General features: G+C 45.6%; 1 protein-coding gene across 1 annotated transcript in view; it reads right to left on the bottom strand.

Moving 5' to 3' along the window:
* Positions 1 to 247: 247 nt before the first annotated feature.
* The window catches only part of HECTD3 (HECT domain E3 ubiquitin protein ligase 3), a 329,773-nt gene continuing 315,635 nt past the window's right edge, over positions 248 to 14,385 (bottom strand). Inside the window, exon 21 of the mRNA XM_078671763.1 lies at positions 248 to 689. Within this exon, the coding sequence (XP_078527889.1) occupies positions 605 to 689 (85 nt within the window). The 3' untranslated portion in view covers positions 248 to 604. The remainder of the gene's footprint in view (positions 690 to 14,385) is intronic.

Here is a 14,385-nt window from a genome sequence, read left to right as displayed (position 1 = left end):
GAGAAATGGAATCTAGGTTTCTATCTTCTGGACCACGCCTACCACTTATTTAAATCATGGCTTGAACAGGGGCTTGGTGGCAAAGGGGATCTTTGTAACACACCAAAATGTGCAAACTTTATCATACAGCTCTTCTGCAGTACCAAATCTTTACATTTTCTTTCAACTGTCCATGCATGTCTGGACAAACATATTAAGCTCAATAGTTGGCCAACACTACTTCAAGGAAGACATACAGCCACAGTAGTACTGTGCAGAGTACTGTGAAGTTGCACTCAATAAACAGGGCTTATTTATTAAACTGAACCATTCTCTTTTAGAGAAGAGAAATAAGGAAACGGTAAGAGCAGCAAATCATTTCCATGTTATATTCTCAAGAGATACAGAAATGCTTCCAGGATGTGCAACACCGTAATCAGGCTTGATAACGGTGCAATGAAATATTAGCATGGTTAAATCATTTTTTATAAATCATGTAATCAGGCAGCTTTCCGCTCTTCTTTTGATGTGAGCTCCACCACATCTCTAGGCCCGGCAGTATTCTTTTACCCGGGGCCACCTCCGCTGGGATCAGTGATTTCTTCACCCTTGTTTGCCAGCTCATTCAGTCCTCCCAAGGGCTCATATCAGTATCGATGGCCACACAGTTATAAGCGGCATACCGCAGCTTCTCTTCGCAGACTTTGGCACTGGAAAAGATAGAGTAAAACAAAATAGATATTATTGCTCAATGCTGGAAGTCCTTTGTGATCCCTATTTCCCACAGTTGACCCCTGGACCACTTTTTATTTGGCTTCGATCACCACCACCAGCTGTACTGCTTCACTTTGGTATCATCTAATAAACAGAAACACCACTGACTGTTTTTTAGATCGAACCTAAAGAATACTTTAGTGATTAGTGATCGCTTGTCACATTTAGCTTCTGTCCACTACAGCATAGAGCATGGGCGCAAAGGGTAAGATCACTTCAGCCTTTGGCTCTATTGCACTGTGAGTGACTGCATTGCACCTGATCACACATGCTCATCCGCCTAAAACAAAGTGCACCAGGGCTGGTGTGGCAATTTCTTCTTTCAAATTCAAAGCTTATTGGATGGTTACTAAAAACCATTACAATCATTCAATTGTGTTCGTGTGCTCATGACGAGCTGAACTCGTCATGACCACACCCTTTTCTTTAGAACGCCGGCACAGCAGGGAAATTTGCCCAGCATGCGAGCGTTGTAACGGTCATGACGAGCTCAGCTCGTGATGAGCACACGAGCACCGTGGCTCATGACGAGCTGAGCTCGTCATGAGACTCGAAGGTGTTAAAAACAGAGCTTTGGACTATACCATTTCCTGCTGAAAGGCAATATTTCTCTCCATGTGTTCCCATACCTGGCGTGTCACGTGTTAAAGAACAGTAGATGTTTCAGTACCCAGGCTAATGTGCTGCATAGCTAAATACATATAAGGTCCCAAAGAAGAGACCGATCCCATTGTAAATGCTTCTTACTTCTGTGGCATTTATAGTTCAAATAAATAAATAAATACAGACCATCCATGCTCTGCTTGACAATGTTTGTCAAGTAATTGCTAGCTATGCGGCAACAACGATGCACTCTAAATCTGCAACTCTTAAATGTTTGATGAAGGCCAAGGGCAGAGCAGGCCAGGCTTCCAGGAACCACACGCGTCCATTTCCGCCGCAGAGTGAACTATGTAGAGCACGGCTGGCATCTGCAAGAGGATATGAGCTGCCTCCATCAATTCAATATCAAACGTAATGGGAAACTTTCATTATATTATTTTATCGGTGAAAATAGCAGGCAGTAAAAGGAGAATAATTTGCAGAGCTAAGAAAGATGAAAGGATAAAGAAAGGATGCATGTACAAGAGTGACGGAGTTAAATGCCACTGGGCTAGGGGGGAGAGGGGAAAAGAAGGGTGACGAGTTTAAAATTAAAGGCCTCTACTTTTTGGCGATTTAATAAATTGCTCCGTTTTAAACCCTATTTTTTAAATTGTTTTAATTGACCCCACCTTGAATATTTTCCTCAGAATGATTCCAAGTGAGCAGCAGGGTGCGGCTGTCTGCAGTGCAGCAGGTGCAGTGGCACCAGGACCCAGGGTTGTGAGGGGCTAACTACACCCCGACTATGGCTGCTTTTTTCTATCCAATGATGGTGAGCATAAACAAGACATTTTTTTCTTCGCCCACATGGAGCGAGGGGGCAAGAGGGACTTTTAATGCAAAACCAGGGAGGCAAGAATGTGTATCAGATGAGGTACTTTGGAACTGAGCAGCATCTCTAAATGTGACACAGGGCAGTACAACGAGTGGTCACTAGGGGTCCTCTGGCAAGGTAGTATAACTAGCGGCCACTAGGGGTCCTCTGGCAGGGTAGTGTAACTAGCGGTCACTAGGGGTCCCCTGGCAAGGCAGTTTGTCAAGTGGTCACTGGGGGGTCCCTTGGCAGGGAAGTGTGACCAGCGGTCACCAGGGGTCCCCTGGCAGGGCAGTGTGACAAATGGTCACTGGGAGGTCCCCTGGCAGGGCAATGTCACGAGTGGTCACCAGGGGCCCCCTGGCAGGGTTGTGTGCAGAGCAGTCACTAGGGTCCCTTGGCAGGGAAGTGTGACCAGCGGTCACCAGGGGTCCCCTGGCAGGGCAGTGTGACAAATGGTCACTGGGAGGTCCCCTGGCAGGGCAATGTCACGAGTGGTCACCAGGGGCCCCCTGGCAGGGTTGTGTGCAGAGCAGTCACTAGGGTCCCTTGGCAGGGAAGTGTGACCAGCGGTCACCAGGGGTCCCCTGGCAGGGCAGTGTGACAAATGGTCACTGGGAGGTCCCCTGGCAGGGCAATGTCACGAGTGGTCACCAGGGGCCCCCTGGCAGGGTTGTGTGCAGAGCAGTCACTAGGGTCCCCTGGTAGGGCAGTGTGACTAGCGGTCACTGGGGGTCCCCTGGCAAGGCAGTGTGACAAGTGGTCACTGGGGGTCCCCCGGCAGGGCAGTGTGACATATGGTCACTGGGAGGTCCCCTGGCAGGGCAAGGTCACGAGCGGTCACTAGGGGTCCCCTGGCAGAGCAGTGTGGTGAGCGGTCACTAGGGGGTTCCCTGGCAAGGCCGTGTGACTAATGGTCACTAGGGGTCCCCTGGTAGGTAAGTGTGACGAGCAGTCTTTAGGGATCCCCTGGCAGGGCAGTGTGATAAGCAGTCATTACGGGTCCCCAGGTAGGTAAGTGTGATGAGTGGTCACTAGGGGACCACTGGCAGGAAAGTGTGATGAGTTGTAACTAGGGGTCGCATAGCAGGGCAGTATGACGAGTAGTCACTAGGGGTCCACTGGACTGTCGAGGAGCTTTGGATATTGAGAGGTAAAGGAGGGCCGCTCCAAATGCCACAGGGGACAATGCCACAAGCAGTCACTTAAGTGGAGCTGAGATGGACAGCAGATCCAGAAGTGTCCGGCTGCAGCTCCACAAGAGGGTTTTAACCAGAGGCGTACTGGAGATGAGCAGCAGCTCAGAATGTCACAGGATCCAGCGCTGCAAGCAGTCACTGGAGGACCCTTGAAGATGGGCAGCAACAGCAGAAGTCACAGGTTGCAGATGAGCCACTGGGATGCGCCAGGATGTGGTGCTATGGGTGGTCATTAGAGCCCCCATGGACCGGGGCAACAGTTATGAATGTGGCAGGATGCAGTACTGTAAACGGTCACGACAGGTCACTTGGAGATGGGCAGCTGCTCTGTATGTGTACAATGCAGTACTGCAAGTGGCCACTAGAGGTCCCCTGGAGATGGACAACAGCTCTGCATGTGTATAATGCAGTACTGAAAGTGGTCAATAGAGGTCCCTTGGAGATGGGCAATAGCTCTGAATGGGATAGGATGCAGTACTGCAAGCAGTCACTAGAGGTTCCTTGAAGCTGGGCAGCAGCTGTAGAGGTCACAGGCTGCAGTAGTGTGGCCATAGATGTGCGGGGATGCAGTGCTGCAGGCAGCCATTAGAGGTACAATGGACCTGTGCAACAATACACTGTACTGCAATTGGTATTTCAAGGTCCCTTGGAGATGTATAGCAGCTCTGGCTGTCACAGCGTGAAATATACTGCAGCCGTGCAAATTCTCATAAAATTTCCCTGGAGGTCGAAAGCGACTCTAGATGTGTCAAGTGGTGACAAGAGGTCAAGTGGAGATTGGCAGTAGCTAGGGAAGTAACAGGAATATTGCAAGCGGGCACGAGGTGATGCTTGTAAGATTGGACCAGTACCTATAAAATGCATAAAATCGGAAGAATAAAGTTAGAAACCTGTTTCAGTAGGTCTCAATTTAATCTAGATGAGTCATCTGGGAGACCTATTCAGAAGGTGTGAACAACTGTTAATAGTAAAGTCCAGTAACAAAAAAAGAGAAGGTACTAGTAACCTGTAAGGTGACTCCATGGGGGAAAACCTCTTCTTTGATTGTAATTAACTCAGCCAGCCAGCAGAAAAAACTGCTATATACGTAGCACAGAGTGACAACATAAGGCACTTGGTATGCTAGAGGAAGTATGAGAAAAAGTTACTTTACTCAAACCACAAAGCCCATGCACAGTATGCTCAACTACATAGGAGGAAAACAACATTTTTCAGCCTGGCCAAGTACCATGCATCAGTGGTTACATTAACACATTTTAGTGCTGGTATCTGCATCACATCACTGCACTGAAAGGCAATAGTCACGCATTTATAGCGCACCTGACCACCACCTGCGACAAGGCTGCAGAATTAACCAATCAGACTCTCAGGGAGCACGCTAATTGGCTTGCTTCGCTTGTTGCCTGTGACAATTAACAAAACAAGCATTTTACTATTGGCATTGTAAATGATAATGCCTTTTATTTATGTATTGGGTTTTAAAACATAAATAAAAGGCATTGTCATTTATAATAATAATAATAGTTTAAACTCTCACACATGCGATATCTATTGCATTGCAATAAAGGGCCTTTACGACCGTTTATTAGATTGTAAATATCAGAGGAAGAGACCGGCCTGCGACGTCTTCAAAGTAGTGATAAATAGTGCAGTGAAGATGTGTAAGTGCTGTAAATTACACAGACAGAAAGTGTGAAGTGAGGGTTACATATGAGCCGAGCTATAAACACTAACAAAGCGCTCCAACACATTTCGTTCTGGTAAATAAATAAATAATACCCTATTTTTGACTAGACTTATAGCATAACAGATAGCTCAATAAATAAGAGTCAAGATTCGAGGTAGTAGGAGTTTCTGCAGGTTTATTACAGCATAAGGACAGGATCAGGACAACCTGCATAGGAACAGAATGACAGGGCCCAGCAGGACAACTGGGGCCCAGCAGGGGAAAAGAGGCCCAACAGCTGCTGGGGCTAGGTCTGGGATGAGCGCGCTAACATTTAATAACAAAACATTGACTTATATACATAGCGCGAACACATAGCATTACATTGCAGTAGGCGTAACAGTGGGTGGAGCAGAAGGCGTGACGCGTAGCAGTCGCGAAAGATAACAGTAAAAAGAGGTGTAACTGGGAGTATACATAGACATGTGATGCGAACGTAACAGAATATGTCATGAATGGGCGGAAACATAGGAGGGGGCTACCTAAGGAGCCGGGACCTCTAACCTAATGGTGCGCGAAAACTGGCAATGACGTATTACTAGGAGAAGCTGGGGGCTACGAACTCTGTGCTAGGAGCAGAGACTAGAGTCTGGAGGGTCGGAGCGACATGTACCTAAACCCTATCTGGTATCTGATGTTTAGGGAACATGTTGATATGAACTAGAAGTCATGAGGGGAGAGGCTAACTTGACTCTAAGACTGGACCATGCATTATTCTACATGTAGTGCGTGATGAAGAATACTAAATGACCATTAAATACAGTATTTCTCTAACGTGGAGCCGAGTAGGCTAGACAATGACGGAAACTATTGATGCAGTTCAGTAGCTTAGGAATGCAGAAGAGGAGGACTGAACTGATAGCTGGAACTATAACATACTTTTGGCAGACTCAGAGGCAGAGCCAAGCTGCACCGGGCACTGCGAGGCAGGAAGTAAGTGAAGGGTCGAGGATACAGGTGGGGGCTGTATCGCTCCTCAGCGAGGCTTTCAGGAGACAGGAGCTGAATCCAGGGTCCGGGCCCTTTTGAGGCCTAGAAACGGGGATTTTATAATGGAATAACGTGCACACTGAGAAACGTGGCAACATTACTTTACATAGGCCTGATATTCGTAGTATTCACGAGGACTGGAAACTAACATACCAGAGGTGGACACAACTGTAATTGCGTCATTAATCGGACATGGGGAATAACATATGCATATTGGTCATGCACACATAACATATGATGGATGAGGCGTAGGGACACAGAACATGGCAAAATTTACTTTTCCACATTCCCTCCTTGTCACTACGTTTCCATCAGGAAACATCAATTTTCATGATACCATCTATCATTTCATACAGTACCATTTGCTCGTCTCGAATTGTCTTGGAACGGGATTTAGAACGGGGCTTGGGACTAGGAATACAAGAGGTAGCACACATGCTGCAAATCGCAGGGCCACATTGTATACAGAGGCAGCAGCTGAATATGATCGCTACTGCAATACCTAGGAAGGACAGGACTTTCCATCCCCATGCGGAAATTATATTCCAGAACCAACCGGACCATGTCCAGGTGCCTGGATCTTGATGTAACAGATGGGCAATTTTATGGAGTCTGGTTATAGCTGAATAAACAGACGGCGCGTTATTTGGAATGAAAATGCAGCAACTAGATCCGATGACTCTACAGGCCCCGCCCCTATCGGCCAGTATGACGTCAAGGACGAGACGATTTTGCAAAACGACAAATCTCATAGCAGATTGTTCTTCGGTTAGGTTACCTAGAGCAGAGGCAGTCTCATTAACTACAGCTTCAAGGGTTCTTGTTAACCTACGGATCAGTTTACTATTCTGGACAGGTCCTACAAAGAAGAAGAAACCTTTATTGAAATCTGTATACTGTTCTAGAGTAGTTTCAGTATAATCGACAATTGGGGACTCCCTTCTATGTCTAATGTGTACTAGATGTGTGTTTCTGTGATAATCAGATGGGGCTAGGAAAACAGGTGGCAGTAGGAAGGCAATGTAACAGGTTCCCTCCCAATCGAGGGGCAGACGGACATATGCAGCTTGACCACAAATAAAATAAGAATGACGTGAAGCTTTGAAAACAGATTTCCCACTGTCACTATACTGAATAACAGTAGTACATTCACTATGACCTATGTGTATAGAACCATAACTTTGGACACATAATTCGCCTTTGACTGGTAGTACTGAAATAGCAGGTAAGTCTGGAGTAGTATCAGACTGAACATTCAGGACCATGAAATTCGACGAATAATTACCTAAATTATATACTTCATTTTCTAGATCTAAACCTGTCCTGTGGGAAAAACCTTGCTTGTCTGGAAAACATGTACTGTTAAGAAAAGACATATCTGTTGAGGACGACGTTAACGTGGACCATGCTCCACACGAACCATTATGTGAGAATGGATAAGGAAACAGTGGCAGAACTCCCTTCGGTGTCTGGAAAGGGGGGAGTCGACCACACACCCAACAATTAGTGGCATTGCTGGTCTGGTGTGAATAATGTAACATACGGATGAATGTGTTATTACGCATTGCGAGGCGGTAAGAATATTCGTGAGGAGGCAGATCACTAAACGTGTGCTCTACTGTAGCATTAGCAGACATATTTACATGAGGAACTGGTAAATACAGGAAAAATGCGTAGCTGGTGCAGGAAATCATTATGCTGAGAAATAATATGAAACTCAGAAAAACGATACATTGAAGTGAACTTCGACTGACTCTCTCACTATGGGGGTCAATTTTATACATGTCAGAAACAATTTAACCGTTTCACCTAGGGGAGGACTTATACAATCAAACTGGCTGACTTATTAGACCTGAGCTTTAACTTATACTCCTGTTGCGGAGTTTTCTCTAACAAGGGAGGGGTTGTAATAATGTCCGGTGCGGGACAGTCCTTTAAAACAATGTTCTGGCAATCCTTTGAATCCTGGGAAATGTTCTTGGAAATGTTTTTGAAGACTGGCTTCGGTCCTTTGAAAAGTTTTACATGAGAAAGGTGTACCCACCCCTTCCTGCCTTCCAACTTGACGGCAGTTCGGGTGGTCAAGAGGACCTGACGTGGCTCCTTCCAACGTGGTTCCAGCGGACTTGATCTGTCACAATTTCTGATCATCACCAAGGAACCTGGAACGATCTCGTGCGGTGCCACCTCGGTATTGTCTGGAAATGCGGCGGCAACCTGTGAACGACATGAGTTGAGGGCAGACATCAAGGAAGCTAGGTAATCTGTCAGCATATTACATGAAACATCGGTAATACTTCGGGGTCTAGGAGTACCCCACATGTTAGGGGGGCGGCCGAATACGACCTCATACGGGGACAGACCTGATCTGGAATGTGCGACCATACGCATGTAAAACAGAGCGACTGGCAAAGCTACTAACCAGTCCACACCCTTGTCTTTACAGACTTTTGCTATACGGATCTTCAGAGTCTGATTATGTCTCTCGACTAGTCCAGCTGCTTCTGGATGGCGTACACAATGGAACTTCCACTGGTACCCTAACAACAGGGAAACGTGTCTCATGAGTTCTGAGGAGAATGGCTGACCGTTATCAGAATATACGACTCTAGGGAGTCCGTATCTAGGGAAAAATTCACGAACCAACTGCTTGGCAGTGGTCGCGGCTGTGTAATCTGGGACTGGATATGCTTCTGTCCACCTGGACAAAGCGCATACTACTACAAGGGCATACTTGAAACCTCGACATCGCTCCATCTGAATATAATCCATCTGGAGGACCTCAAAAGGGTGGTCAGGGGGCTGGAAACCACCTTGTTCCACCGGGACACTTTTACCTGGATTAAACTGACAACATATCATACAGGTACGGACTTTCTGCTTGGCTGCAGCTCGTAAATGCTTGTTGAACCAAATGTTCTGGATACTGTCTAACATAGCTTTTTCTCCTAAATGTGCTGGACTATGTGCGGTATTGATAATGACTTGAACCATAGAATCGGGGAGAAACCATGTGGCTCTACCCTTCGTTAACCATCCTTGATCTGTCTGGACCCCTCCTTGTTCAGACCATTTCTTGATTTCATCGGGGGTAGCATGTAACTGAATATCTATGACATCTTGTGTAGGGTCCTTAACTGTCATGCATGTAATCAGATCTGGAGTATGTGTCATGTTTACTGGAATGTCTGGAGTCTGTGCTGTAAGCTTGGCTGTGCGGTCTGCTAGATCATTACCTTGGGAAATAATGTCAGTGACTTTCGTATGTGCTTTGCATTTCATGATAGCAATAGATGTCGGTAAATGTATGGCATCTAACAGGGCTTGAATAAGGAGACCATGCTGAATCTTGGTTCCATGAGAAGTCATGAAACCTCTCTCCTGCCAGAGCACTCCGAAGTCGTGTACAACTCCGAATGCGTAACGTGAATCTGTGTAAACATTAACCTTCAGGTTCTTGGCGTGTATACAGGCTTGTGTCAGAGCAACTAGCTCTGCTGCTTGAGCGGACAGAGTATCAATACGGTGTGTTTCAATAACTTCAGTGTCAGTAGTCACTGCATACGCGGCGACTAGTTCTCCTGTACTAGTTCTCATACATGAACCATCCACATAAAGTGTCAGGTCAGGATCTGGTAACGGAATGTCTGTCAGGTCTTGTCTTGGCTTTGTCGTAATGTTAACTACTTCCACACAATCATGTGGGTCTGGATTTGAATTAACTGATGGTAACAGTGTAGCAGGATTCAGAACGTTGCAGCGTCTAATTTCTATGTGTGGCTGGAACAGTGTCAATTCATAACCTGTTAAACGTGCAATTGTCAAGTGCTGAGTTTGTGTTCGGTTTAAAAGAACTTCTACTGAATGTGGAACTTGTACTGTCAGGGAATGTCCTAAAACTATGGAATCACTTTGTCTGATAGCTAGTGCTGTGGCTGCAACTGACTTGAGGCACGCAGGCAACGCCTGGGCGACTGGATCTAATGTGCTCGAAAAATAAGCACAGGGCTTGTATTGACCTGCTTGATCTTGTGTGAGAACAGATAATGCTGTACCTTCGCGTTCAGTAACAAAAAGTGTAAAAGGCTTACTGTAGTTCGGTGTAGCTAGAACTGGAGCTTGACATAGGGCTTTCTTTAACTCGTTGAAACTAAGTGTATGTTCAGATGTCCAAGGGAGGACAGTCGATACGGCTGCCTCCTGTGTCGTTAACTGTATCAGTGGCTTGGCTAGAAATGCATACTGGGGAATCCATTGTCTACAATAAGAAGTAAGGCCGATAAAGGCACGTACCTCCTTCTGGGTTCTGGGCTGGGGAAGACTCGCTATTAACTGGATACGGTCGGGTGTCAACTGCCTACCCCTCTTGGACAGCAAGTGTCCTAAGTATACCACTTGCTGGACACAGAATTGAAGCTTTGAAGGTGACACCTTGTGCCCCATCTCGGCTAGAAAATACAGAACTGTAAGTGATGCTCGCTCGCAAGCACGTTCAGAACAGGCTGTGATCAGTAGATCATCGACATACTGGAGCAGGGCAGTGTCAGTTGGCATGTGAATATTGTCTAGTTGTCTCTTGAGTGCTTGACTGTAAATACTAGGGCTTTCTGTGAAACCTTGAGGAGCGCGTGTAAACATATAGCTCCTTCCATTTAAACAAAATCCGAAAAGAAACTGGCTGTCTGGATGAATTGGAACACTAAAAAATGCATTCTTGAGGTCAATGACAGTGAAAAACATGGCTTCGGAATCAATGGCTGTTAACAGGGAAGAGATGTCTGGAACAACTGGGTACTGAGGAATTATACATTTATTAAGCTCTCGTAAATCAATCACTAATCGATATACTGGGGGTGCATTTGGATCAGTACGTTTCATGACTGGAATGATCGGAGAATTGCATACATTGGAGTCAGTTTCTACAACTACTCCTTGAGCCATGAGCTCGTCAATAATTTTGGATAAGGCTGCTACAGCCTCAGGTGGCAATCTGTACTGTCTGATTCGGGGTAACACTACACCTGGCTTGAGAGTCACACGATGGGGTGTGATTTGCATGTAACCTACATCAGTTGGACCTTGCGCCCATAAATGCTGCGGAACATTAGACAATCTTGAATCAAAATCTCGTAACACATAGTGACCCTTAAAGTCACGTAGGAACAGACGTATTCCCTCTGGGGAACAGCAAATAACTGCACCTAACTCTTTCAGTGTCTTAATACCTAACAGATTTTCTGGACATGACTTAGTAAGTAACAGATCAGTAGTACGGGACAATGGACCTACTTCTAGAGTAACTGGCTTTGATATCTCATTAACGATGGGTTTTCCTGAAAATCCAAGGGAAACATTTCTTGAGCCTGAGAGCGGAGCCCCTGGAACTTCGGCATGACTAATTGTGGTCCTACTTGCCCCTGTATCGATCAAAAATTTTCTGTCTTTCCCTAATACTTGGCTGTGAACATAGGGACCTTCTTGATCTACAGGTATCTCGATGAGAGGCAAGCCTACCTCCCTCTCTAGGCTGTTTCATGAATATGACTGGTACTCTGGATACTCAGACTGTGCATACTGGTACATCTGCGATGTAACATGCTGTGTTGCAGCAATAGGCTGCGGTACTGTAACTGTCTGTTGTGCATTCTGTGGCTGAGGAATCTGTGAAACTTGTTCTTGTCTAGGCGGACGTGGTCTTTCTTTAGTCTTACCAGTAGCTATATTATGTTTCAGAACTGCACACTCGTTTATAAAATGACCTGGCTGTTTACAATAATTGCAGTTCCCTTTAACGGGAGCTGCAGGATGACTGGCTTGATTCGGACCCCTCTTCTGACTGTCTTGAGGAACAGATTGTGCAACTAGCACTTTCATTTTCGTGTCTTTCATACGTTTTCTCTCGTGTTCTTGCTCTTCTCTGATTCTATTCTGGTGATACTGGAGCATCTGGAGCATCTGGGACGGAGTATTTGCTTGCCAGGTGCTTTCGACTTTCAAAACTCGGTTTTTAATTTGTGGACTTGAATTCTCGACTAATTTGGTAACGAAAAGATGAGGGTATGACTCACTACTTGTCTTAAGACCACTGTTAATACTGAAACATTTCTCGAATCTAGAATAAAAATCACTAATGTCTTCATCTTGTTTCTGTTTACAGGCTGAGATTGCATCCCAGTCTTCTTTCCTAGTTGTCAATAATCTGGGTAAAACTTGAATCAATAATTCTGGTAATTCTTTACATTTATCTCCAAGACCGGTACCTGGTACTCGTGCCTTGTCTTCAGCTTCTAGAGCTGCCCAATCGATCTTTTTCTCTCCCACCTCCCATTCTTTTTCTTTTAACTTTTCATACACCCCTGCGGGTAACAGGACCTTTAACATTTTAATGATATCTGGGTAAGTGTATTCTCCCATACGGAGCATGTCTTTTAATTCTCTATGGAACCCTGCTGGATCTTTATCATGACAGGGAATTAATTTCTTCATTTCAAGAAGTTCCATCTTTGAAATCGGAGTGTATACAAACACTCGTTGCATTACGCCACCCGCCCCTTGGACTGGGTGGACTTCTCGTAGCGGATTCTGTCTGTCTATGTAAAACGATTTACTTTCTGGGGGTGAGACATGAACAAAATGCGGGTTCAAAAACGTTCTATATTTGTGGCGCTGTTCTAGAATGACAATAATTAAATCGGTACCTAGACCTCTCCATTTATACTGGAGTAACTCGTTCAGGATATCGTGTAACGGGCCTGGATCAGAATGTTGACCCTCATACAGAGTAATGAGGTGCTGGATCATATACATACCCACCAGTCGTTGCTCGGCTGGGGGCAGTTTCAGAAACATTTGTGCCACTATTTCGTCTGGAAAAGTGGTAGAATCAGTAATCCATCGGACTGCTGATCGGGCTAGTTCTTGTTCATGCATGGTACTTAACTCACTATAACCGACTCGTGATTTCAGAATGTGATCGGTAGCTTGGAATACTTGTTCTAGAGAACCTTGTTCTGGTGCTGGATGATGAAAAACAGACTTGGGTTCTAGGCGTAAATGGCGATCTGGAAATCTGGATTTTCCTACATACGCTATTCTGGCGGGATTCTCGTTCTCTTCCTCTTCAGGATCAGAGATACTTTCTTTCTCGCTTACTTGTGCTGCTTTACGCTGTTCGTGTAACCTTACTATTTCTTTACGAATTTTCTTGTACATACTCTCCATGGCACTGACGGTCTTGTGCTTACCCTCGGCTATATTATCACTCCACCTTGTCAGGATTCTCATTTCGGCGGGATCTTTAGACGGGTAATCTTGTTCTCTTATTAGACAATTGATCAGGAACTTTAATATCATGAGCTGAATCTCGGCTTTCCTTTGAGACATAATCTCGCCAATACTTTCTGGATCATCCCCTGTACGGATGAAACGATATATTCTGTCTAGATCTTCTTTCATATTCGGCAAGGTGACTAGATACTCGGTCACTCTCCTTACACGTAAGGAATATAAAACCATAGTATATTCGCCTGGAACTGGATCATAAACACATTCGTTAAGGGCTTGCCTGATTTCTGTAACAGACTTATTACTTTTAGGAGTACGCTGTGATGCTTGAGCATGTAATTCGAGTGCTGATAAACGCTTGTGTGGCGGCGGGGTTTGAGGAGCAGCTCCTCCTGCGGCCCCTAAACTGGAGTCGTCTACTGAGGCTCTACGTCCTGGCAGAGTGGGAAGTGGAACTATAGGCTGGACCGGGGGTACCGTAACAGGTACTCCGGTGTCTGGAGGAACATGAATTACCTGGTTTACAGGGACTGGCGGAGCGCGAACAGGATTGGCATATTCGGGGACTGTGTCGTCCAAATAGGACGAAATAAAAATATCAGCTGCGGTCGGTTTGTGACGTAGCTTGGTCGGAACTAATGGTGGCGGGAAATTACTGGATGCCTCTGGGGTCGCTTTTTGCACACCTTCGGCAAGAAGAGGATACATACCCTTAATAAGGGCATGCCTCTGTCTGTCTGACTGTTCGGTTTTGACTTGTTCACCTATCTCGATTAATTCTCTTTCTTGGGCTCGTTCTTGGGATTCTCTACTTAACTCTGACTTTCTGACTTCCTTTTCCGTTCTTTTATGAGCTTCCTTACGCCATAACTCGATGGCATCTTTCTGTGACTGTCTGGCTTTCTTTTTCCATAATGCTTCTTCTACTCGCATGATACATTCGGCATCCCATGTACCCGATACGGGCCATCTAT

Source organism: Lissotriton helveticus, chromosome 1_2 (genome assembly GCF_964261635.1).
Source record: "Lissotriton helveticus chromosome 1_2, aLisHel1.1, whole genome shotgun sequence".
NCBI lineage: Eukaryota > Metazoa > Chordata > Amphibia > Caudata > Salamandridae > Lissotriton > Lissotriton helveticus.
This window is presented reverse-complemented; position numbering and strand designations above follow the sequence as displayed.